The 24,998-nt window shown below is 42.2% G+C and overlaps 1 protein-coding gene across 5 annotated transcripts in view; it reads left to right on the top strand.

Moving 5' to 3' along the window:
• Positions 1 to 1,267, top strand: part of MTX2 (metaxin 2) — a 35,301-nt gene extending 34,034 nt beyond the window's left edge. For 4 of the 5 annotated variants that reach the window (XM_080346803.1, XM_080346805.1, XM_080346804.1 and 1 more), the window contains one exon: positions 779 to 1,267. In XM_080346803.1, coding sequence (XP_080202929.1) covers positions 779 to 989 — 211 coding nt within the window. In that variant the 3' untranslated portion in view covers positions 990 to 1,267. The remainder of the gene's footprint in view (positions 1 to 778) is intronic. The other variant, XM_080346807.1, reaches the window with a different exon arrangement.
• The last annotated feature ends 23,731 nt before the right edge of the window (positions 1,268 to 24,998 follow it).

The raw sequence follows: 24,998 nt of genomic DNA, 5'->3' as shown, positions 1-24,998 counted from the left end.
AAAATTATCATCATTTAGAAAACCCTCGTGCTGCTTACCTTGAACACCAGTAAATGAGTCTCAAGGTATTAATATATTTCCAAAAAAATATTTACACATGGGCTAGATATATACGAAGGTCCAACATGGCAATTCAAAAGGCTTGTACCTAAAATAAGGTAGGACTGAGAACATTCAATAGACCACTATTTCCCAAAACGCCCATCTTCTTCTGTGTACTCCCCTTTTAAAAAGGAGATGTTTCCAGCTGCTGTCACCCTGGAGCTCCTTTTCTTATTCGTTGAATAGTTCCCAACAGTTGGAAAACACAAAACGGGAATAGGGGTTTTATGTTTGCTGGTTTGTTGTTTATTTTTTTTTCCTCCCTGCTGCTACTTTTTTCCTTTGTGAGACAAGATCAATTATTTAATATATATCTACAGCTACAGAGGAAAAAGAACCCCCCCAAAAAAACTGATAAGCATTTGCCCTTGTTATAGAACTAAAAGGTGGAATGTGGTTTGATATTAGCTCAGTAACTTTGTCCCTTCTAAGAAGTGGTGTTTCCACATTTCCAAGCTAGAAAAAAAAGCAAATAAAGATTCCATACTAAGAACTAGCAGGATTCTTACATGCTGTATGCACAGTTTTCATATATTTGGTAAGTTCAGTGGTGCCTGATTTCTTCCCAGTTCATAGACTGTGTGGCTATCTAAATTTGCTCAGAACAGCAGAGTTTTTCTTGATCAGAACTTCCCTTCCTGAACCCCTGTTCTTTTTTTAATGTTTGTTTTTACAGACCAACTGAATTGGACGCTCTGGTGTTTGGGCACCTGTTCACAATCCTTACTACTCAACTGATCACCGATGCACTCTCTGAAAAAGTGAAAAACTACAGTAATCTCACAGCCTTTTGTCGGCGAATAGAACAGCAGTACTTTGAGGGTCAGGATAAAGACAGCTCTGCAGCCGTCGCAGCCAGGTCTGCCAAGAGGTCCTTACTGAGATAAGCGTGCTGTGGGGTGCAGTGGAGTGTGTTTCAGTTTGAGGGTTTGTTGTTCAAGGGATTGATTTTGAGAATGGAAACGTGTGTTAGCTTTTTGAAGCTGCCAAAATCATTCTGGAGCAGGAAAAATCTCTAAATGCAGTTTTTGTGTTGTAGAATATTCTGTGCACATTTAACCTGAAATGACTGTATGAGCACTTCCACATTAATAGACTGTACACCACTTAACTCTAAAGTGACCTTGGAAAAATATTGCATCTATATTAAAAAAATAAAATACTTTAAAAAGTTTCTCTCTGATCTTTCTAAGTGCCTTTCTTACTAAGTTTTATGTATCTGTAATTAATGTCTGTGTAGTTAATGAGTGGGATCCCGTTGGCAGGACACCTAGAAGACAGTTGTATGGTAAACTAGTTAAAATTATTAAGCTGCAAATGAAAGGACTCATTAGAGATCGTAAGTTTGCCTGCCTCAGCCAAAATGCATTCAGGAACCGGGTGATGAAAACATCTTGGAGCTCTGCAGCACACAAGTGATGTGATTTTCTTCAGTCAGTTCTTTGTGTCAGAGCAGCTCCTGGCTGTCATTACTACTTCTTATGCGTGTCCTCCTGCTCTCCTGCTGCTTTTATTTCTTGTTCACCTTTGGTTTTTAGATTTACTTTTTTTTTTTTTTCTTTTTTCCTCCTCTTCATATGATTTCTCAGTTTTAATCCTCAGCTTGTCTTGCTCTTTGTTTAAGAAATGAATTTGCTAGGTAAGAGTCTGTCTCATTCTTTCCACTTCCAGTATGTTAACATTGCTTCTGAACTTTGATGTACTTGCTGGGGTGGTTCTGTAGCAAAAGGACACAGTGTGAGCCCGTGGCTGTGTCACGGTTTAACTGCAGCTGGGAATCAATACCATGATAGCTGCTCTGTCACTTCACCCCCACCCCCCCAATAGGGGAGAGAATTGAAAGGGGAGATTAAAAAGTTTAATTAAAAAAATTATATACATATAATGAAAATAGAATATAAAATAAAAGATAGTGCAACTCCTCACAAACTCTGCACCCAGCAGCCAATCCTGGGAAGAGAGACAGAGATCACCCTGGTCCCAAACAGCTGATCCTCAGGAGAGACAGAGAAAAAGACACCAAAAGGCAGAAAGGCCCAGCAGCCAACTGCGAAATGGGAGAATGGGAAAAGGCCAAATTAAAGGAACTCCCAAACAGAACTCAGCTGAATTGCAGCAGAACTGGAATGGGTCCCCCAGCCGGAACAACCAACTCTCCTTAAATATGAAGCATGACGCTAATGGCATGGAATATTCTCATTGATCAGCCTGGATGTCAGTCAAAATCTGACCTATCTCTGCCCCCCGCTGCTCCTAGCTGCTGCCTCACACCTGCAGAAAGCTCAGAAAAGTCCTTGGCTCCCAGAAAACAAATAAAACTCATTAACTCTGTCCCTGAGGTGTAATCTACTTTTTCCTCAAATTAAACCCAAACAATAACTGTGGTAGCTATGAAAAAGTTTCTAACTGCATGAAGAAAATAAACCCTTTTAGTCAAACCAGCCCAGGCTGGCATGTCATGGTCCTTCTGCCTCCCTATTATCCCATGGTTCATGTAGGCACAATAATACAGCAGTAAACAAAGAAATATCATTGTGGTGCTCCAAAAACCTTGGCACTGTATAATGTTTCCAGGGAGAATGCCTGTGTGTAGGCAAGGTCTCGATTTGGCTGGTATTTCTTCAAATGCATTAACCATCACCACTCTCTTCTGCCTTGTGAGTTGTACTTGACACTTTGCCAAAAGTGCCAACAACCCCATGAATGTACTGGTGGCAAAACCAGTCCTCACGCACTTGGGAAGTCCTGGACACAACCAGCAATCAGGTCAGGCTGTTTGGCTAGTTGGAACCATTGTATTTTCTTGTTATGAAATATATTAATTTGACTATACTCCTCAGTGTCAGAATACTTAATGGCTTGACCTGGTTATGCAATGGTCATGAGATTTTTGGCTGCCATTTCCTTCTCTCTTACAAACTGAACAGAAAGGTGCCTTGGCGCGACCAGGTGTCTGTTGGCTCTGGCTGATGCACCGCTCCAGCTTCCCCACACCATCTGCAGGGCACCGCGCTTGACAGCTCAGACGGGAAACGGAGCGGAATTCTTACGGCCTGCTTTTTGATACAGGAGACCTGCTGGAGTCTTGGCCTTTTATCAAATCACTCTTGCAAGGAGAGGAAAATTGCCCTTGTCCTGCATTTCAGTCTTAAAATTTCACATGTGTATGTTGAATGTCTTTTCAAACTAAAACCATAAAACTCTTGACTGCTTAGTGACAATTTCTGCTACTGAAGGAGTCTGCAGCTGAGAACCCAGATATTTCTTTCCAACCTCCTTTTCTGCATTAATGCAACTTCTGAAAAAAATGGAAAATAATTTGCTGTGGGGATTTTCTTAGTTTGAAGAGACTATTTATGATATACACTCCTTTGAGAGAAAAATACTCTCTAGTAGTCTCTAAAACTAGCAGTGTCACAGTGATAGGGAAATCCTGTGTGAAAACTGAAATATTTTAATCAAGAAGAATTAAACTTGCCTTTTATCTCTTTCTGTTTACAGACCATCATTCGTGAGTAAAGACTTTAACCTAGCTTCTATGGTTTGGGCAGTTCTTTTGCTACCAGTAGACGAAACTATAGTAGTAATTTACCTAATGGATTTCGAAGCCCACCTATGCACAGCCATTAACTTACATGCAGCCTGATTAAGTGCAAGTGGGCATGTATTCCTCCTCTTTCAAGGCTGCAGTGCTCATTAGCCAACTTTTAACCAAATTTTAGCAGTTGCTTTGAAACAGCGTTGAATTAAAACATGTTTTTATATTTTGGCAAGGTTTCTGTGAGGCAGAGCAAGCACTGGTAATGCAACACCGAATGCTGAACAGAAAGTTATTGCAAATTCTGCGTGGTAACATATGGCAAGCTTTGTAACATCAGAGGATTAAAAAACCCACCAAGGCAGTGATATGCATTAACCCGCTTTGAATGTCTCCTCTAGAAAATATACTCAAATGCTGCGGAAGTGGTTCAGCAAAAGATACTGATCAGTGACAAACAAAGTTTGTGAAAATCCACCTGAGCTACTCAGACTGCACTTAAGGATACATAGACAGGCAAATTACACCAAGAGATTTCAATATTGAAATAGAGAACAAGCAGAGACTGAGATCTGGAAGCTAAACGGAATAATTTCTGAAAGCTTAACTACCTCATTTCTTGTGTGTCACTTTGCTAATTTAATTAGTAAACCAAAATTTAAATGGGAAAAAGCATTCTTTACTTCCTTGACTGAAGAGCAAACTTCCAATATGGCATGTTTGCCACAGGGCTGGTTTGTAGTTCAGGCTGCACCTCATTCTAGGCAGTATCTAAATTTAAACCTATGAGGAAAATCTTGGTTTTGCTAGCAGTGGTGAAAGTAGCTATTAAAATCCTAGACAAAGGACATACTTTATTCTTGTTAAATACAAGAAACAATTAGGATTTTTTTTAAATGACTCTACTGGCATGACTTGTGCTAGAGAGCAGACTGAGCTGAGCACTGAGCACCAAAGCTGGTAAACCGTGCTCTGACCCTGGGAAACCGCAGTTCTATAAAGGACATTGAAGTTGATCACTCCTGAAATGCTGTGCACGCATCAGGAAAACAGTGAAAAGTTGAAACAAGACCAGCAATAAAACCAGTTCAAGGTGTAAAACCAAATCCAAACCCAACAACCTTTCTAACAAGGGAGCTGAGCAAGTCAACCAACCTGCATTATGCCAGCCAAGACTTTCGATTAGCCCGAGCGGCCCTCTCGTAGACAAGGCAGAGCAAGTGCGGTCCATGAGAATTTTACCTTTGGGTTGTTTCTCTAGATCTGTGACTGAAACACAACTGCTGCACCAGAGGCAGGAATCGGGCCAGGAAGGCCTATGGTCTGTCTCATGTAACAAGATAGTGTGGATGATGATTTTCTTTCCCAGCTTTTCAAGCTCAAAACTCCCAAGTTCCCAGAGGCTACTTTAGGTGAAGAAAGTAGACAGCAGGAACTTCTTAGGTTTCCCAAAATTAAGACAAAAAAATCAGATTTCTAACAGAAAGAACATCAGGAGCAGCTGCACCATGGCTTAAGATACAACCTCTGAGTATGCCCCACCAGGAACTGCAAGTCACTCAACCAAAACAGTACACAAAGTCATAAAAGCACCCATAACTACAAGTGAAGAGACATTACTGAGTCTGAACAATGTATAACTTGCCCATCATGGTTTGCTTCTCGCAGTCGTTTTGTTCCATGAGTTAATACCTTCATATAGAGAGGCTCAAGCTTAATGTTACCTGGAAAGCAGCAAATGCTTTCCTTGGCTGATGGAGCTAGAGCAATTGGGAAGTCCTGGTGAGAACAGGACTGCCCCTCCATGCCCAAGTTGCTTTGCTATATTTTGTTGTTGTAGAAGTGACTAATCTTGCTCAGCACAGACCCCGCTCCGCACAGTTACCTGCTGGACTCTGGTGTCTGCTCCTGTCAGAAACACGGGGTGCCAGTTCCAGATGCCTGAGCGCACAGCACTGAGTGTACCATGGATCCCCTGTACCACCGCATGTACTGCACAGATAATTGACCAACCATCCTGCTCCACTGCAGGCTGTGGCAAAACAGCTTGTGATTCAAAAGGGCCCAGGATTTCAGCCACAGGTTAATTTGTGGTATTGGATCATTGTTTCCAGCTGGCAGCCCTTCCTGAGCCCCTGGTTTCCCTGTCCCTCTCTGAAGAAAACTCTCCTTGACTGAGGAGTCTCTGATGCTACATTTTATCACGTTGTGAGGTTTCAAGACAAACCTTATGTGAAGGAGCTTCAGTGGTAGCAGCTTTTGCTAAGATGTATCGCTCTTCACAGGTCAGTTAGTAAAAATTACAGTATTGAGTGGTGTTAATTAGATATTCATCTGCTATTTTCTCTGCCTTTTATTTTATTTCCCCTCTCCCTCCCCAAGGAAAGAAAAATAACCTGGCAATCTCCTGCTTCTGAAATGTACTCAAAGCTTAGTGTTGTGGAAAAAAAAGAGCCTAGCATGGCCCTGCACATGGAGAATGCTGCTGAGCTGCACTTAATGATGCCTCTTAGGATCAGCTGTGCTGCTAGAAAACGCTTCATTTCCTGTGGCTTTCTTTCTTTACAAGCAGAGTGCAGCTCCAATGGCTCTCACAACAATTAGCACCCACTTGTTCTGCAGGTTTGAAGTTTTTTGCATTAGTCAGGTTGAGAAATTCATGGTATTAATCATGACTGAAGTTGTTATTTATCACCTGCTGGGTGAGAAATAATAATTTTGGCACTACTGGGGCAGCAGGCCAGAAGTACCAAATTAAGTAAAACATCTAAACACTAGCAAGGATCATTTCTCTGATTAATGAATTGTTACAAAGAAAAAGTGCTACTCATTATCTGATCTTAGGATAAAAGTAGCAGTTGGAAGTAGAAAGCATTAGCAAAGTCAGGCTCTACCCTGATGCCGTCTGAAACTTTGCCGGCCGATCTCTCTTCCATCGCTCACTAACCGCTAACACGCTCTCCCCTGCGTCAGAGCTTTGCGATACTTGGCCTGCACTCCCAACTCCGACTTAGTGAAAAAGTAGCATTTGGCAGGGAGTTCAAGGTCCCTTGTGTAATCGCCTCGAAAGAAACATGGAAATGACTTTAACCTTCCAGGGCTTGCCTAGGCTGGAAGGTTTTGCCATAGGAACAGCCTGGAAAAACACCATTGTGTGAAGGCAATAATAGGGGTGGCAGGGAACAAAATCAGCGACATCAATAGGATTAAGTTTATATCCAGGTAACTGTATCCACACTGGGGCCATTAGTCACTTACTGGATTAAAAGCACCCACAAATTCCAGCCACCTGATCACAAGTATTTCACATGTAGATACAAAAAGTGTTGGCCTACACAGAAGTGGTTAGATTGAAATGAGGTCTGTGGGTGCTGTCACAACCCTAAGCCACTAAGTCACCATGACATGCCACATTCTCTCCCTGTTGTAGGGAGTGGAGGAGCTGACTGTGTAGCAATGCTCACAGAAATGCTGTTTTCTGGGTTCATAAATGAGATGTATAAACTGACTCCTAGCCTTGAATACGATTGAAGAACTCAGCTCGGGAGACAAAGGCCGACACTGAAAGCAGGCAGAAACTTTAGCTGCAATTTCATTTGCTTGTTGAGGCTTACAAGAAAAAAGAAAAAAAACCCAAAGTTTGAGAGAGTTCACTTTCTAGCTCCAACTAATTCATTTGCTGGAAAGAAGGCATGGCCTTTTTCCATAGAGAGCATCAGACACTCCTATCTATTGCTGCAGACTTCGAATTTGGTCCTAGTTGAGGTGAAGAACTTCCCCCTGCCGACACAGACTGCCCTGCTGACATCTGTGGCAGCCACAGTAAGCCCTGTCTACCAAGCCAGTGTGCCCAGAGGCTGACTTGAAATAGTGAGCTGACATGAGAGGTCAGCATGAACTCATGCCTCTCCTGTTTGACTTAATGTTGACAGTAACCCAGTTTGTCAGAAGAGAAGTCTTTGTAAGCAAGCTTTATGTCACATAAATGCTCTCTCATCTAGGTTTTTTGTTTTGTTTTGTTTTGTTTTTTTTTTTTTAACCTAGAACGTTGTTCTGCATTTAAGAAGAAAAGTAGAGATCTTCAGGATCAAGGGCATGATGGTCATCTTCCCTACAAGCACTACTCAAATCATCAGTCTTCTGGGGTTTGTGACCTCAGTTCAGCGACAAAGATCAGAAACAAGGATTAATATGTTGACTGTTCATAGAAAATAAAAGCAGTAGCAAAGGGCTTGTTGCAAACAGAAGACCGTCTTCCTAAGCAGGCAGCCATCAGAGGGTATTTGAATGAACCTTGTAGCAGGTGCTGTGAGGAGGAACCAGTGCAGCTTAGTCATGAAAAATTCTGTAGAGCTGGAAAGAAGACCTGCCATCACCCAGCTGCCATGACCCAGTCCCCAGAGCATCTTCCTGTTCCAAGTTTGTCTTTGCTCAGTGTGAATTTACACTTTCTACCACTTCTTCCTGCCAAAGATTTGTCAGCAGCAAGTCCATCTCCCTAGTCACACATCTCAGGTTGTCTCTGTCATCCTCTCATGGCTGGTGACATCTCTCTCTGGTTTTAGCTACAAAGTATGATTCTGGCCAGGTTTTCTTGAATTTGAGGCTATCTATTGCTGTTCACACCATTCTCTCACTGCTGAGATCAGCATTTTTGTCACTGATGCACAGGATTATTGCCTGAGATTATCTCATGAAAATTATCCTTCATCTCTCAGATGTTATCACTTGGTCTGCCAGATTAAGAGCTGCCCATTTTCTTTTCTTGTCAAGACAACAAAGACTTCCCTTCAGGTCCACTGCTGTTTCTATCATGATACCTGCAAATTCCTCTCTAAAATTCCTTTGCAGTTTCTGTCGGTTCCTTCCCTCAGAAGTGCATAGCATCTTGATCTACGATGCCTCCTAGCCAAGAAGTATATAGCTGAGATTACTGACTATCTCCACAATCTCTCATTTGCAGCTTTAAGTCTGTGTTGTGGCATGTTTAAGGAACCAGTTGATGAAGATCGGTAGTTTGGGGGCATTATGGGAAGAGCATGTTTTTATCTACTTAAATAAACTTTTCTCCAGCATATTTTATTGTAGGTTATGATATTTGGTAAAAAAAAAAATTGTGTAGATTTCTGCCTGACTGTGAGTTGTGTTTGACATGCAAGCGTGAGTGCAAAGGTCTTGCTGTTACGCCAAGGCACACTTGTGGCAAAGCCTAAAGCCACTGCTGCGGGAAATGCTGCCCATCACCTGATGGAAATGCTTTTGACACACACAAGACAGCTCCTGCAGACTTGTTTCTATGGAGGTGCTTTCATTTGGTTCAGTGCATCTTCCTGGGGCCTGTCCTGCTGCCCCATCTCCTGACATCCTCTCGTGCCTTTGCTGCTGCTTCAGGGTCTCCCTGCTCTGGGAAAAGGAAGGGGCAAGGTTTTCAGCCCTGCAGACTGCATTCCTTCCTCTGCTTCAAAAGAGATTCCTTGTGCCAGCAAAATCACCTTAGTGTGAAAAGAGAAAGCAGATGATTTCTAGGATTTGTTTGGGCAGACAAAAGCAAGCCTACCACCTTCTGTTCCATGTATCTGTAGTGAGTCCAAATGCTACTGCCACAGGAAACACATTATCTTTCCATAAACGGTGATACCTAAAATCTGCTCTTCTAACTCACTGATCAGAAACAATTCCAATAACAAACTAATTCGTGCTGGTTTTTTGTTTGTTTGCTTGGGTTTTTTTTTTTAAGTTTGACAAAATTCACCATTTGAAAAATGGAAAGTAAGATAAAAACTCATTTGGAAAATGCAGTTCTTTCAAATCTCTTGGGTATTTTTGTACTATAATAATAAAAAATTACCAATGTAGTAATAAACTGAGATTTACTGAGAAGTAGGCTGAAAAAAATCTTCATAGGGCAAGGAGCAGATTCCTCACTCCTGAGGGGGTTAAAAGTGCAAAATGCTTAAATGAGACTTCCAAAAGAGGAAAAACTGGTAGCAGTAAAAGAATGGAGTTCACTTTCAACCCTTACATCAGCTCAGTGAGTTTCTCAGTATATTGTCCTCCTCACCACAACGAATTGGAGCCATCTCTTGCACTGAAGCCAGCAGAAGTTGTTTGATGCATCCCATTTGAAACGTCACCGATCCGCAATCAAACGAGTGATTTCTAGCCAAAGATTACAAAATACTTGGCAAACTTAGCCAAGTGGATGAGTCAGACAGAAAAACCTGCCTGACAGAGGAGTAAGTCAAGCCACAGCAGTTGCAAGTAATTTGTCCCAAATGTGAGCAGGGCAAAATCTAGAGCAGGAGGCTGGAGGCCGGGTTCCCAGCTCCATGCTCCAACCACTGCACTGCATTCTTTGCTGCTTTTTAAACCACAATGGCCTCTGAAAATCACCCTTCAAAGGCATTTCTTGGGAGTAATAAATGAACCATCAAAACCTAAACAAAGAACACAGCAGTTGAGATGATGCAACTTAACAAACAGAAATGACTAAGATTGCCTTGCTCTCTGCTTATTTCCTAAAGAATAAAGCCTTCTCCCTTCCCCTCTCCTTTACAGCCCCTGGGGATTCACCCAGGAGACAGCACCACTTTCCTCTGCTTCCCCATCTTTAAAATACATTCATTCCAGTTTTCAAATTGCTATTTTGTAGTGCTAAATCTCTACCCACACTAATTTCTCCAGGTCAGAATCTGACCCTGATTTGAACAAAATCTGGAGTCAAATATTCACACCAGAATGCTTTTGCCTTGCTGCATGTCAGATGCCATCTCCCTGCAAATGTTTCACACACCTTGGAGTGCAGCTTGTGGAACTGATGAGGTGAAGAGCACTGCAGAGCAGCTCTGTGCTGGTAATCACAGGACTGAAGAAACACATACATCATCTGCCACATAGGTTGGCATTTCAAGCAAAAAACCTTCACAACGTGTAAGATGTTGGACAAATGATGGCCATATGCATGTTTGTCTCTGCGCAGATGTCTTTGCATTCTCAGCTAGGAAAAAGCTGAGGAAGGCTTTTTTTGCTGACAGTTTAATATTAGTGACACAGTTTATGTCTTCTGCAAAAACAATAATGGAGGATAAGGTGACATAAATTATTTGCAAATCGTTTGACATATGCAGGGCATTGTCCTTGCAATAATCACCATCAGTCTGTCAGTTTAAGATATGAACCGTGCCACTGCCATTTTATATCATTGTGTTAAGCTTTCACATGTTGTAATTTTACAGATTTGTTCTTTGGAGAACACTGCAACACAAATCAAATTGTATTATGCTTAGTCATATGCTGCGCAGAGCACCTCCCTGCAAGGAGGGGTGGGGATAGATGAGGAGCAAACAAACAGTCCTAGATAAGAGGCAGTTCCTCAAAAGTTAGGATTTTTCCTAGATACCATTACTGAACTTGTGTGGTCATTATTCAAGGCAAGAGGAATTATTTAAATTCATGCTAACATCAGTTGCTGGCTGCATGAACAAAGTGAGTACTGGAAAGCACCAGACTGACAGATCAATTTAAAACACCCTTGTCTATTTTGTTTCTCCATAACAGTCAGGCACAAAATTTGTTTCTTATGAATAACGTGGGTTTTTCTAAAGTAAATACACTGATTTCTTTGAAATTCACAAAAGATCCCTTCAAGACCTGATAGGTGCCTGTAGTATTAACTCTGCTTTTTATAGACACACAGAATGGTTCTGGAATAGCAATGAACTCAGCATTGTCTCTTTCATTCCAGGCAAATTAATTCCTGTGGTATAGTTTAAAAAAGACGTACAGTCAACTGCTTATTTTTAGTCTTTTTTTTTTTTTTTTTTTAAATTTGAACTGCAGATACTGTGGGTATTGTTCACAAGTGTATTTGAAGTGTATTCAGTGCCAGATACCTTATATTAACCATTTGAGAAACGTACCAGTATGCAAGTATGTCTTAATTGGTAAAGAAGCCAGTAGGAAATACTGTAATATACATTCTGGAGTATCTCATTTCAGTGACTTTTACTATATTTTTAACAGAGAAACATTATTTGTTTTCCCCTGGGAAAGTTGCCCATATTCAGTTGTCAGCAGAATGGAATCCTTCTGCTTCCAGTGAGCCCTTAAACTAGAAAGATTTATTGCACTTACACCCTTGAAAGAACATATCTTTTTCTTTGAAGGCAGCCATTATCACCATCCCATTTTATATCTTTTCTGATAAGTGCAGGCAGTAAAGCAGATAAACTCCTTGCATACCAATTAAAGACACATGCCCACTAAGGCACTGTATACTATCAGAGATACTCAGAGTAATATTCTTCCTAGCACAGTAGATATATCTAAGGAGTTTGACTTTTATTATTCTTAGCTTTACACCTCTGACATTTCTAAAAACATGAAGGAAATTAGTAAGTTCTCATCCAAGACTCCATTGTCTAATCTTGCCCCAGTGCTCATGAATTATGGAAGATGACAGATCAGCTGATGTCGTACAACAGGCTATTTTAAAACTACCCTTTCCAACAAAACCTGGGCCATGAAAGGCTCACCACCAAATTTCATGCAGTCACCTGACAAAATATTGGTCTCATGTTAATCGATATCTTAAGTAATGGCCTCAGTTCCTCACACCAAAGATGTGACCATTTTTATGCACAAAAGATGTGACAGTGAGAGCCCTGAACCTCAGGAAGCCTGCTTTTTTTTTATTCTGAGATGGGATGCTGAAGTGCAGTCCTGGATTTTTTCATTTCGAGATCTCCACAGGCTAAATGAGGGCTCAGTAATGCTTTAATGTTCTTAGGCACAACCTCTACCACCTAACTACGTAACTGCTGTTTTTTCTGGTGCCTTTTCCCAGGCGGGAAAAGGCTTTTGCTTATCCTGAACGGTGAGAACAAGAGGATTCGTACAAGAAGGCCCTCCCAGCTTGGACACTTGCAATGACCAAGATGTAACAACCAAGAGCCATATTAGCAGCTGCAAGCCCAACGGTTGTTGTTGTCTGACCGGGGATGTTTGACTGGGCAGTAAGAAGCCATGCTGTCTATGAAGCCTTCAGCTAGGACATCTCCCACAGCCTCTCTGTCCCAGTTAGCATGCAAATTCTCTGGGGTAGGAGCCATTCTGTTGTATTTCTTTTGAAATAAGTGAAAGCCCCGGAGCATTACCACAGGCAGACATCAGCGACGCCGGCTTGCTGGGAGGAGAGGTTCGGGAGCGCGGCTGGGCTGGACAGGCGTCCAGCGAGCGGCTGCCCCGCTCTCCTCCCACCGCTGGCACTGCTGCCAGCTCTGGGCTGCCGCTCCCCAGCCACCACGTGCACAAGGAGCCCCACACGCTCAGTTCCTTTTTCCTTCTGTGCTCCAATTTAAAATAAATTAGTACATTTACTCACAGCATTATTGTTGGGTGGAAAATAAACTGTCTGCAGTATTATCTGTGAACTTCTTTTTACCGCTTCAAGAATCTCACCCAAGGTTTTCCCTGAAGTACAGTGTCTGAGTACATCAATGAGTTCCTTGTGCATAGTGGCTGAGATACCAGTTTTCTGTCATGGTTCCCTTTAGATAAGAAACTATAGAGAGCAATACATCTCATTCAAAACATCTGAAAGAGCGGAAGATACAGAAAGCACTAATCAGTAATTAATACAAATAAAAGAAACAATCTTTCATGTAGCTGGCAATAATAACACTCCAGAGTTTGTTCTAATCCATCTTTTTGTCAAATGAAGCACCAGGGAATTTGTCTGCAACAATCAGACTATTTTCAGAGTCTTTACTTTGATTTGCAATATTGGTTTTAGTCCTATGTTAACACAGGACTCAGAATAAATAATCAAAGGGAATGGTTTTAACACTGATAAGCTAGACTTTAATATGCCGAGGAATTTTGCTGTACTTTTAGACCCAGCTTACAAGTCAATTTTCTAAATTAAGAAGTTCCCTTTTCCCTTTATATAGGAATTGCAAAAGCGCAACAATATTCCATTGCACAAATACCAGTAGCTCCCTTTCTTCCATATTAAAGCACTGAGAGCAGCTGGAATAAGGGGCTTCTAGTCTTCCTCTCCAGAGAAACAGCATCTTGGAGAACATCAGACAATCCTGAAATCCTTTAAATAGCCCCATATTCATTATATTTAGTGACAATTACATAAGTGACTTCCTGACTGCAAATATGATTCATTACTCTGCAGCAGAATACCTCTAATAGACTATGCATTGAGTTGACCCAGAATAGCTGCTGAAGAACAGTTGTTCCTGAACTACTCCATAGATAGATTTTTTGAATGATTAGAACCATATGTAAGAAGAACAGATTATCCTGCTGTGTAATTATTTAGCACTACCCCATAATCTTTATGTAAACTAAATTTTAAATGTGGACAATAATAAGGAATGTTTAATAAGGAGTTTTTAGGAACAATTTGTCTGGAACTTGCTGGGAGATTATAAGCCCTACTTTAAATTAAACAATTTGCATTCAATGCTTAGTCACCCTTTAGCTCCATTATTACCATTACTTTTCAAGTAGGAAAAAAAAAAAAAAAAAAGAGAAAGAGAAATACAGAAGTAATTTTTTTTTTCTGAGTAAAAGGAGTAGAAATTGAGTATTTCCAACTCTGCAAGACCTGAGGAGGCAGCTCCAGCCCCTTCCCTCTCTGCAATAACATAGACAACCCTGCTGAGGACAGCACTACCCCAGGGCCGGCAAGCCCATCTTTCACAGGGTGCTGCTGCCCTGTTATTGATTTTGATGCTTACACAATGCTGAACATCAGGGTTTCACTGCATACACCAATCAGGAAGCCTAGAAGTGATCTCAAAAGATTATCATGTGTCCACTCCGCTGCTGCAGAGCCCTCTGCCATGCAGACAGCCCTATTTCACTTGCGCGCTATCGCTGTCCTCCCAGGACGGGATTGCTCACAGACCTGCACTGAACTTCTCCAGGTCATCCTCAGCATTGAAAGCAGAGCTCAGCAGCACCATGTGCCTGGCTGACACGGCTCCCCAGCACAGCCCTGGCCTCGACTCCCGGCCACAGGGCTAAGGCTGCCTGGCGAGCACCAGTGCCCCTGCCAAGGGGTTCTGACACAGCCAGATCCCTGCCCTCGCTCCCGGGGCACGTGGAAAGTAAAGACAACGGGAAAATCAGAGTCTCACCACCCCTCTGTCACTGGTGCCAACTACAGTTTATCCGTGAACTTCAGAGAGGCTAAAATTTCACCTGATTGTTCAGGATTTCTCCAGGCAAGGCAGCCAGGTACCCTCAAGGGGAAACCCAACCCTATCAGCTTTCAAAAGAAGCCACAGATATACTCCATTGCCTTTATGGAGATGATACTAAACACATGTGCAGTAATCTTCTTTCAGCTCCCTTTTTAGTCCTTTTCATAGCAGTTGCTTGGCATAACCTTCCAGACAACAGCTGCTGCCAAAGAGGAAGGCTGGGAGGCCTGAGCCACGGTCGATATGAAATTATCCAGGTGGGTGCTCTCAGCTCAGCTTTAAAATTTTTATTATTTTTTCAGCTTCCTGTCCAAGTGTTGTGTCTGCTCCCTTGATTAGAGCAATGGCAATTTAGACTAAACCTCACATCACGCAAAGGCTGATGCTGCTCCTGAAAAACCGCACTGATGGGGCCTCAGAGTAACCCCAGTGTTCCAGTTTACTGTGCATCTCTCTGTTCTAGCTTGTAAAGCGGCATTCTACAACGCCAGTATGTAATCTACAAAACATCATAAGTAATAATGAAACGTTAAATCAGATTAATTCCAGGCTTGTTTTCCCTTGATAATAATACTGTTAATTATCTAGAGACAAAAGTAAGACAATCGTGTGTAAACAAAGCACAAATAATGTCAATAAAATTCAGAGGAAATATTTCCAATATTAATTTTGTAATACAGAGTATTCATTTTGTAATATGGTGGTGACATAAAATATGTAGCAGCAACAAAGAGAGGAATGTTGATGGGCTGCCAAAGCTGTTTCTCCTTAAAATGCAGATTGCTCTGAAGCAGTTAAGCTCAGTACTGAGACGAGACTGCCTACACAGGCATTTTCAAAGAGCTCTTTCAAGGCCGATGTGCCACTTTCAGCTCTGACATAGGATCAGAATTAAAGCTTGGGAATCACATGAAAACGCAGCCAGACTGTGTGGGACATCCTCAGAGAGTAAGGCTATAATAGCTATTTTTGTAGTCTCATGAAGTGTTCCCATGCTTGCTGTCTTCATATCAAAGGTTCTCTGTTTACAGACAAAAATATGTTGGTGCCAGGCACAACTGCCATGTGACATGTGGCCATTGGCAAAACGAGCCTGTCTGTGGGTTATCGCTGGATCTAATTAAAGGAAGACGCAGGCTACCGAGTTGAGGTCCTTTTCATCGGAGCTGAGAGGACAGCAATCTCCACAAGAGCCACAAAGGAGGACAGGCTCATTTTACTGATTGCATGATTTCTGAATTAATGGTCAGGAAAAGAGCCGTCATTGCGCCTGCGCTGGCAGGCTGCTTCAGAGAGCTGCTGCTGCCTGGTCTGCTTGAGTGTGGAAACAAAAGCTCCTCAACACACAACCAGCAAGGCAGGAGCCTGGCTGATGCGGTGAGCCTTTCCTGGATCGATTTTACAAGGCTGAGCGTCTGATACATAATGAGTGTTCAATAAGCTCAAATAGAAATACTTGGCAATGAGCAGGCTGTTAGTCAAACCAACACTGCTCTAACTTTTAAAATAGTTTTTTTGTTTTATTGACAATGCAGGTGGTGGAGACAAAGCAAAGCAGGTCACAATATAAGCCACAGCACCATGTAACTTTGGCTCCTGGTTTTCCTTGTGGCTCCTGGTTTTTGGGGCTGCAAAAAAACTCACTAATTCAATCCTAGCAGCTAAGCTGGAGCTGCTGGCAGGAAAGGGGTGAGGAGTAAACACTGTTGAAGAGCAACGGCTGAACATGTGTTTGACAGGTGGGAAAGCCTGATTCAAGCCCTTAGTTTTGGAGGGCACTTTTTGGGGAAGGTCAGGGCTTAAGAAAACACTGTTGTGCTGTTTTTGGTGCATGTAAGAAATCTGTCCTCTTGCAGGATTTCAGTAGCCTTACAAAACTGGAGCAAGCTCCAGAGCTAAAATTGAATTCACAAGCTGTAGCAAGATTGCAGGCTGGAACAAACTTGCAAGCAACAACCTGCTTCCAACATCCCATTTGAATGTAAAGCTTACATTCCTAAGCTCTTCAGGATCACAACAGACTTCTAGCTAAATTTAACTAACACCAGACTAGAATCTGCTCTACGTGGCTCACATCATCTCTTGCCAGGCGATACTGAATCAAGACATAGACATACTTCAGTGTCACTCTCTAATACAAGAGACTCATGAGTCTCAGCACACTCCAAGTGCAGTGTCTACATTTGCTTCTGTGGCAAACTCTTCTGCTTTCAGGTGACCTCCACTTGTAAGTGAAAATCTCAAAAAAGACAAAACTAAGGCAACAAAAATGAAGAGCCAGGCTGGTGCCTTGTTTCCAATTTGCTACTCCTCTTTGGGACCCAGTAGACAATCTGAATACAAATAAATTATAAACCTCCATTAAGCCACCCGGCAGTGATGTCCTTGGGCCTTCAGCTATAGTTGAGCACATTGCTGAATATCAGCACTGTAACGTTGCTCTTGGACATAGTGCGGCACCAGAGCAGGTCATCCAGGGTGGTTGCCAGAGCTTCATCCTGGGAGGTCTGGAGATTTTACTCTACAAAGCCATGGCTGGCCTGATCTGGAGATGGCAGTGGCCCTGATTTGAGCAGGAGGCTAGAGTAGATACCCCAGTGGTCACCTCCTGCCAGCAACTCTGAGGCTGTCACCCTCTGTTGGTCTTTTGCTTCAGCTATCTGGAAATTTAGAGGGCAAACTTCTCAGTCATGCATCTCTTAAGAAATTCTCCCTTGGGTATACGTGCACTTCCACTCTTCCCCAGGAAGAAACACAGCTACTTGGCCAACAAAAGAAACCCCTCATTGAGACCTTGTTTTCAGGAGTTCAGACAATAGCCTTTGTAAATGGACATGTGAGAGCTGATACAGACAAATAAACTGAGGAACTTAATCATATCATATTTCTGTCTGACCAAGATAACCTATATTAAACTGTTAGCAGTCATTTACATATTTAAACCAGTAGATCATAGAAAGAAAAAGAAAAGATAGAGTTTAATCACATGGCTCAGTTCTACTGAATATATCTGTGAAGTGGTATTTCTGGTTATTTGTGAGCAGAAAAGCATTTACTTACTAAATTGTTTCTCACTTATAGTCATCATAGACCTAGGACTCAGTGATTTGTATGTCCAAAACCACTAGATAATCTGACTGTGTAATGTGCAGAGAATCTCAACTGTCAAACATTTTCTCAAACCCACAGGATACATCCTGTTGTTACGGATTGTTGCAATTACAGAAATGGCAGAAATGGTACCTGTGCATATAACTTTAAAGTAATTGATTTGTTTGCATTTAAGGCAAAGCAAGTAAACTTGACTGAGGTACTCCTAGGATATCTATTCATATTTGGCAGAACATTCAAAGTATACTTTTCAAAAATCCCTTTAATTTCCTTGGAAGTTACTTACACACTTAAAATTAAGCACTGGAACAGGCTGCCCAGGTAGGTTGTGGAGTCTCCTTCCCTGGAGACATTCAAAACCCACCTGGACATGTTCCTGTGTGACCTCATCTGGGTGTTTCTGCTCTGGCAGGGAGATTGGACTAGATAATCTTCTGAGGTCCCTTCCAATCCCAAACATACTGTGATACTGTGATGCTGAGTGTGGTAGATATTTTCACAAGAATAGGAACATACAGAGTAACAGAATAGCATAACGAATATCCTGACAGTGTGACAATGCATGGAAAAGTTTTTCAACATCTGTTTTTTTTTTTTTATTTTTTTTAATTTTTTTTTTGACAGGAACAAACCAACCTATTTTTATCTCAACTTAGTATCAGAAATGGTTAAACATAACAAAATAATTTTGAGCCAGAGCAAATCTCAGCTGTTCTGATTAGGATTTTAGAGAACAATAAACTGTTCAAACCACAGTCTTGTAATTACAAATGTGAGGTGATTTCAACCATGCCACCACTTATATGAGAAAAGTAGAAATAAGATTATATATATTTCTGTGTATTAGAAACAGAATAAAAATGCTCACATGGCTGGAATGTTATCATGGAAGGCTATGTACTTTTTAGGAAATATGGGTCAGCAAGGGGAGGTGGAGGAGTTGCACTTGATGTGAGAGAGCAATTCAAATGTCTTGAACTCTGCCTAGGGGGGGATGCCGAATGAGTTCAGTCCTTATGAGTAAAAATTAAGGGACAAACTAACAAGGAGGACACTGTTATGGGTGTTTGCTACAGGCCATCTGATCAAGAAGAGGAAGTTGATGAGGCTTTCTACAGACAGCTGGAAGTAGCCTCACGATCACATGCCCTGGCTCTCATGGGAGACTTGAATCACCCTGACATCTGCTGGGTGGGCAACACAGCTAAGCATGCATGGTCCAGGAGACTCCTACAGATCATTAATGACAACTTTTTGACACAGATGGTGGAGGAGCCAAAGAGGAGAGCCGTGCTGCTGGACCTTGTCCTAAAAAACCAAGAAGAACTGGTTGGACATGTCACGGTTGGGGGCAGCCTCAGCTGCAGCAACCATGAGATGATGGGGTTCAGGATCCTGCATGGAGGAGGCAGGACAATAAGTAGGACTAAAATCATGGACTTCAGCAGGGCAAACTTTGATCTCTTCAAGGCCCTGCTTGGAAGAATCCTATGGGATAGGGCTCCAGAAGGCAGGGGAGTCCAAGAGAGCCGGCTAATGTTCAAACATTGCTTCCTCCAAGACCGATGCATCTCTATGAGGAAGAAATAAAGGGAGTAAGAGGCCATCATGGATGGTCAAAACTCAGGTGGAAGAAGGATGCTTATGTAATGTGGAAAAAGGGACAGACCACCTGGGGGAATATAAGGTGGCTGTCAGAGTATTCAGGGATCCAGTGAGGAAGGCCAAGCTCCACTTGGAAGCAAATCTGGACAGGGATTTCAAGGACAACAAGATATTGTTTTTTTTCTTCAAGTATATTAGCAGCAAAACGAAGGTTAGGAAAAATGTAGGTCCACTGCTGAATGAGGAGGGTGCCCTGATGACGGATGATACAGAGAAGGCAGAGTTACTGAATGCCTTCCTTGCTTCCATCCTTACTGCTAAGACCGGCCCTCAGGAATCCCAGACCCTAGGGACGGGAAAGTCTGGCAAAAGGAAGACTTTCCCTTGATTGAGGAGATCAGGTTAGAGATTATTTGGACAAACTGAACATCCACAAATCCATGAGCCCTGATGAGGTGCACTCACAAGTGCTGAGAGAGTTGGCAGATGTTATCGCTAAGCTGCTGTCCATCATCTTTGAAAGGTCCTGGAGAACAGGAGAGGTGTCCGAGGACTGGAAGAAAGCCAGCGTCACTCCAGCCTTCAAAAAGGATGACCCAGGAAACTACAGGCCAGTCAGCCTCACCTCCATCCCTGGAAAGGTGATGGAACAACTTATTCTGGACATCATCTCCAAGCATGTTGAGGAAAATAAGGTTATTAGGAGCAGTTGGCATGGGTTCACCAAAGGGAAATCATGTTTAATCAACCTGATAGCCCTCAATGATTGTACAACCGGCTAGGTAGATGATGTAAGAGGAGTGGATGTTGCCTACCTTGACTTCAGCAAGGCTTTTGGCACAGTCTCTCACAACATTCTCATAGGCAAGCTCAGGTCCCTTCCAACCCCAACCATCCCCTGATTCTGTAATTTCTCTATACTAATTCCTGAGATGTCCCTTCCTGTTAACTTCCTAAAAGAACCCAGAATTATTTAACAAATTAGGAAATATTTAATAAGAAACTTCCTCTCTTTTTATGGTATGCCTTTACCGAGACTTACCGAGCACTCCTGAGATACTTATTCGTGGGCTAAAGCTATACAAATCAGCCTAAGGATAGTATGTGTGTACATGCATGTTTGTACACAGACTCAGTCAATATATGAGGAGTTCATACTGCTGTAATAAACTGGAATAGCAAGAAGAAAACACAATGATCAATAACTCAGAAGAAAGAGGTAAATAGGGAGGAATTACAGAAACATTATGTGCTACAAAAGGTATTTTCCCATTTTTCACTTAGTGCTGCTTCATTCTCATTAGATGGTAAAATCAGCTTTGACATCACCACTTAAGACCAGTGTGGTATTAGAGCTAAATGCTACTTCACCAGTAATCTGTTATTATAAAATGGACTTTTATATTGGAATATTCAAATATTTGTATTGGAATAACTACATACTGATTTGGTTCTTCCACAAAAACAAATGCCTTCCTAACAAGTGGGGACGACATGTTACAGTGAAGAAATATCTAAAGCTATTTATTTACAGCATTTATTTTAGTGGCTTCTTGGAAAAAAAAAGTTACATATTTAAACTGTCAGCATCAGCACACGGAATTTATTTTCTCTGTGCCAATTTAAAATATTTCTTTCCTTCTTTTATATGTCATGGCTCCAGGGCTCTTCACAGCAGGGCTCTGCAGAGTCAGAAACAAATAATTTGCAGCCAGTGTATTCAGAGGTCTTATTTCTATTAACTCTGGCTTAAGAATAAGGTCCAATTCTAGAGCTGCATTTCGTTCATCTCTCTCTTTCAGCTGGTGCTCCAAGACCATCTGAGACACCCTGCAATCACTGTATACTCGCCGATTTGGACTGTTCATTTTTGTAACAATACATAGTGGTATTGACCCTTCTTCCATTTCCAGACACCCTTACTACATGCTCCCTTGGCTACAAAAAAATAAAAAAAAATGTGCATACTTTAAAGCAATCTGGGTCTGATTTATTCAGTGCACCTGCATGAGGCTTGAGGGAACATTCTACACCACCCACTGCCTCCCAGGCACATGCATTCCCTCTCAGACTTCTTGGTCATGACCCTGATTCCTTCTCCATGAGCTCTGCATTGCATGTCTGAAATGTTTCACAGAGAAACATGTCAAAAGAGTGTTGGTTAAGCAGTAGGGAGATGGGGCCAGACACATGTGCTGGGTTGGGTGCAATCTGCTGTCCCCTTGGTGTGCTTTCCTGGCCCATGCACTATGCAGACAGGGGGTGAAAGTATCTTATGCCTTTCACAGCACATCAGAGGACAGATATCATGATACATTTTCAGGGAGGAGGTATGACAGTGGAGGCTTTGGGGAGAAGCAGCAATATAGCAGTCATTACAGTTCCCTGAAACAAAAGCTGCTATTTCCATGATACCTTCAAAAAAGTGCCCTGGAAATCTTAAAGGTCCAGCATCTGGCCCTTAGTACAATCTTTCCTTCATTAGGAGTTCTGTCTGTTTGGAAGAGTCAGGAGGATGTTCCCTTGAGTTATATAACAAGCCAGAAAAAATGTGAGACCAAGGGTCTCCCCATATGGATAGCACTGCAGCTCATGTACACATGCACAGGGTCAGTGCTCCAAGAAAGGAAGCCATCAGATCTGTCAAGTCTTCTTCAGACAGCCTGTTTGAGGAATTAATCTTATCAATGTTTGCTCCACGATGTTGTGCGCACTTCAGACACTGTTCTCTCCTTCAACTCTTTAAACAAGGAAACACTTCTTTCCTAGGATTCAGGGGTCAGGTTTGGTCCCCTTCTGACATCTGAAATCCTTTCAATTTGCCTGCTGCTGCTAAGCTAAATGGTGGCATGAAGTAATTTATTTGGGATCAGGGTTAAAGCGTTAATGAGAGCACCACATTTCACTGAAGCTCAGCAGAACTGAGAGCAGCATTCTCAGCTGAGAGAAAGAAAAAAAAGAAATCCTCAGCACATATTAGAGCCAAGAGGCATATGGAGCCCTTTTAGTCCACATTTGCATAGCTTCTTCTCAGGTTTCAATGAAGTAAATCTGAAGGGCAGTTTAAATCCTAATATATGTGCAGGAAGTCCATGCATTCAGGATTGCTAAAAAAGCAGGCTAATTGGAGCTGCTCTCCAGCGAGGTGCTGAGAGCCTTCAGCTCCACTTGGACTTAAGAGGACTGGTATGTTTAGCACCTTGAAGGATTAGGCTTCTAAATGTTCCTACCGCCGATAGCACATTTGCTAGGAGGATTGATTTGACAAGGGTAGCGATGTATGGCCACTAAATTGTTTGCAGATTTGACCTATCTGTCCATAATCAGAAATAATACCTGAAGTGCCATAACTCTGTCAAACATTTCAAAGGAATACTTGTTTAAAGATCGAATGCATTATGTAATCTCATAATGTCAGATTAGGACATAAAACTATGGAACATGACACAGAGCAGATTACAAGACATACTGTGTTAGAAATTTTATAAACAATTTCTTCTGGACCTCTCACATGTTATCAGTTTGTGTAGTGACTATGATGCATTTCAAATTTTTTCTGGCAGCTGGAGACAAAATGACGTGGCAAAAATGTGACTGGAAATATCATCCAGGGGCTCTTGAAAAATAATTTTTCCATAGCAAAACACTACAGACCTGCAGATTTTGTTCTGGTGTGAAGGAACCTGTGGGGAGAGTGGGAAACAAGAAAGGAGAGCAGAACGATCAAAATAAAGGAAAGTAACAGAGCCTAGTCCTGTGTACCCAATGCTTATGCCCATGATTTCATAGAAATAATTTTTCTCTATATGAATTTATTTTTATTACATGCTTTTTGCCTGCATATGAGATTACCTAGGCAAGATAAATATCTTTTATCTTGGAAGGATCTATCTGATTTAAGTATAAAGCACCTTGGAATTTGGGGAAATAGAAAAGCAAAATAATTCCCACAAACTAAATCTAAAATCAAGACAGGAATTAAAAAAACAGAGTTGAGAGCAGAAAAGGAAATAAACCAGCAATAAAATAAACCATGATCATTTTTTATGAGACTCATAATAAAGAATAACTATTTTAACTTTCCTTAAATGACAACTAATGGAAAAATAGGAAGCAGCTAAAAATTTGTGTTGAGCATGCCAGGCTGGTGAACATCAGTTGGAATTGCCTTTTCTGTGATTTTTCCTTTTACCTTTAATCATCAATATTTTTGTGACCTTATTCAATTCAAAGTATGTATATATGTATATAAAAGTATATGAAAATGACATATGCAGCTTGTTTGGGAACTGAAATTCAACCAAGCAGAAGCATGTGGTGGGCCCCTTCAGCAACATCTTCCTTGGCCAGTGCAGAATCAGTGCTGTGATTACAAAGGTTGTGATTTTCACTCCCATGTCCCACCTCCACCAAGCTGCACCACTGCCAATAGAAGATGGGTTAAAATGAAGCTACACAAGTGTGGGGACCAGCTCCCACTCAGCTCCTGTTTTTCCTGTGCAAAGCAGTGTGTGATGAACGGACTGGAGCCCTGCAAAAGATTTCAGGAATTGAGAGTTTAGGCTTGTCAAAGCGGCACTGATGCTCTGGGATGTGTCATCCCTTCTTGGAGGAGCCTGGAGGGGAGTGGGGAAGCGGTGTCCCAGATACTGCCTCTTCTCTGGCCTTGTGTGATACTGTACCTTGGGGAAAGGGTGACAAAAGAAGGATACCAAGATACAGCTCTGATGGGGACCTGCTGAGCAGACTCTGGGTTTTTGTCTTGTTTGCTTTGGCACAGTGAGTGCCAAGCTGGTCCTGCACTCCAGGAGCCAGAATTTTAGGGAGAAATGCACAAGCACTACTCCACCTGGCACAGCAGATTTTGAATGCGTCTGTCTGCCTCTGTGAGGCATGTGGACATAGGCAGCATGGGTGCACATCATGCACGGTGAGTGGAGGAGCTGGGAGCTCTCAGCACTTCTCTACTCTCAGCAGGAGTTTTGCCCCTTGGCTGCTCCTGCCCCAGCCGGCTGCTGATTCTGCACCCTTGCTCTTTGCACAGGTAGCATCTTGCAAGCTGAACTTTGATTCTTCCCCAGGACAAGCTGCAGACAGCTTCTCCTGAGACAGCAAGCAGACTACAAGCCTGGGACCTGCACTTTTCTCAAGTGACAGATGATCCTCTCTGCCTTTCCCCATCCACACCTCTCCGTGCAGAGCAGGGCTGTCAGGAAGCTGGAACTGAACTATTATATGTTGAGCAGCATTAGCCTTGGTAGCAACACGTGCGGGATGTACCACCCACCAGAAACACTGGTGCTCGGTGATGAGTCCCTATGGACAGCTGCTCTCTGAAACCTGTCAGTTAGCCAGCACCTCTGCGTTAGCGGATGCTAACTGGGTCGGTATTACTTTGTGTTGGATGTAATAACGCTTTA

This window comes from Nesoenas mayeri, assembly GCF_963082525.1.
Source record: "Nesoenas mayeri genome assembly, chromosome: 6".
NCBI classification, from domain to species: Eukaryota; Metazoa; Chordata; class Aves; order Columbiformes; family Columbidae; genus Nesoenas; species Nesoenas mayeri.
Note: the sequence above shows the minus strand (reverse complement) of the source record. Positions and strands in the feature narration are given on the sequence as shown.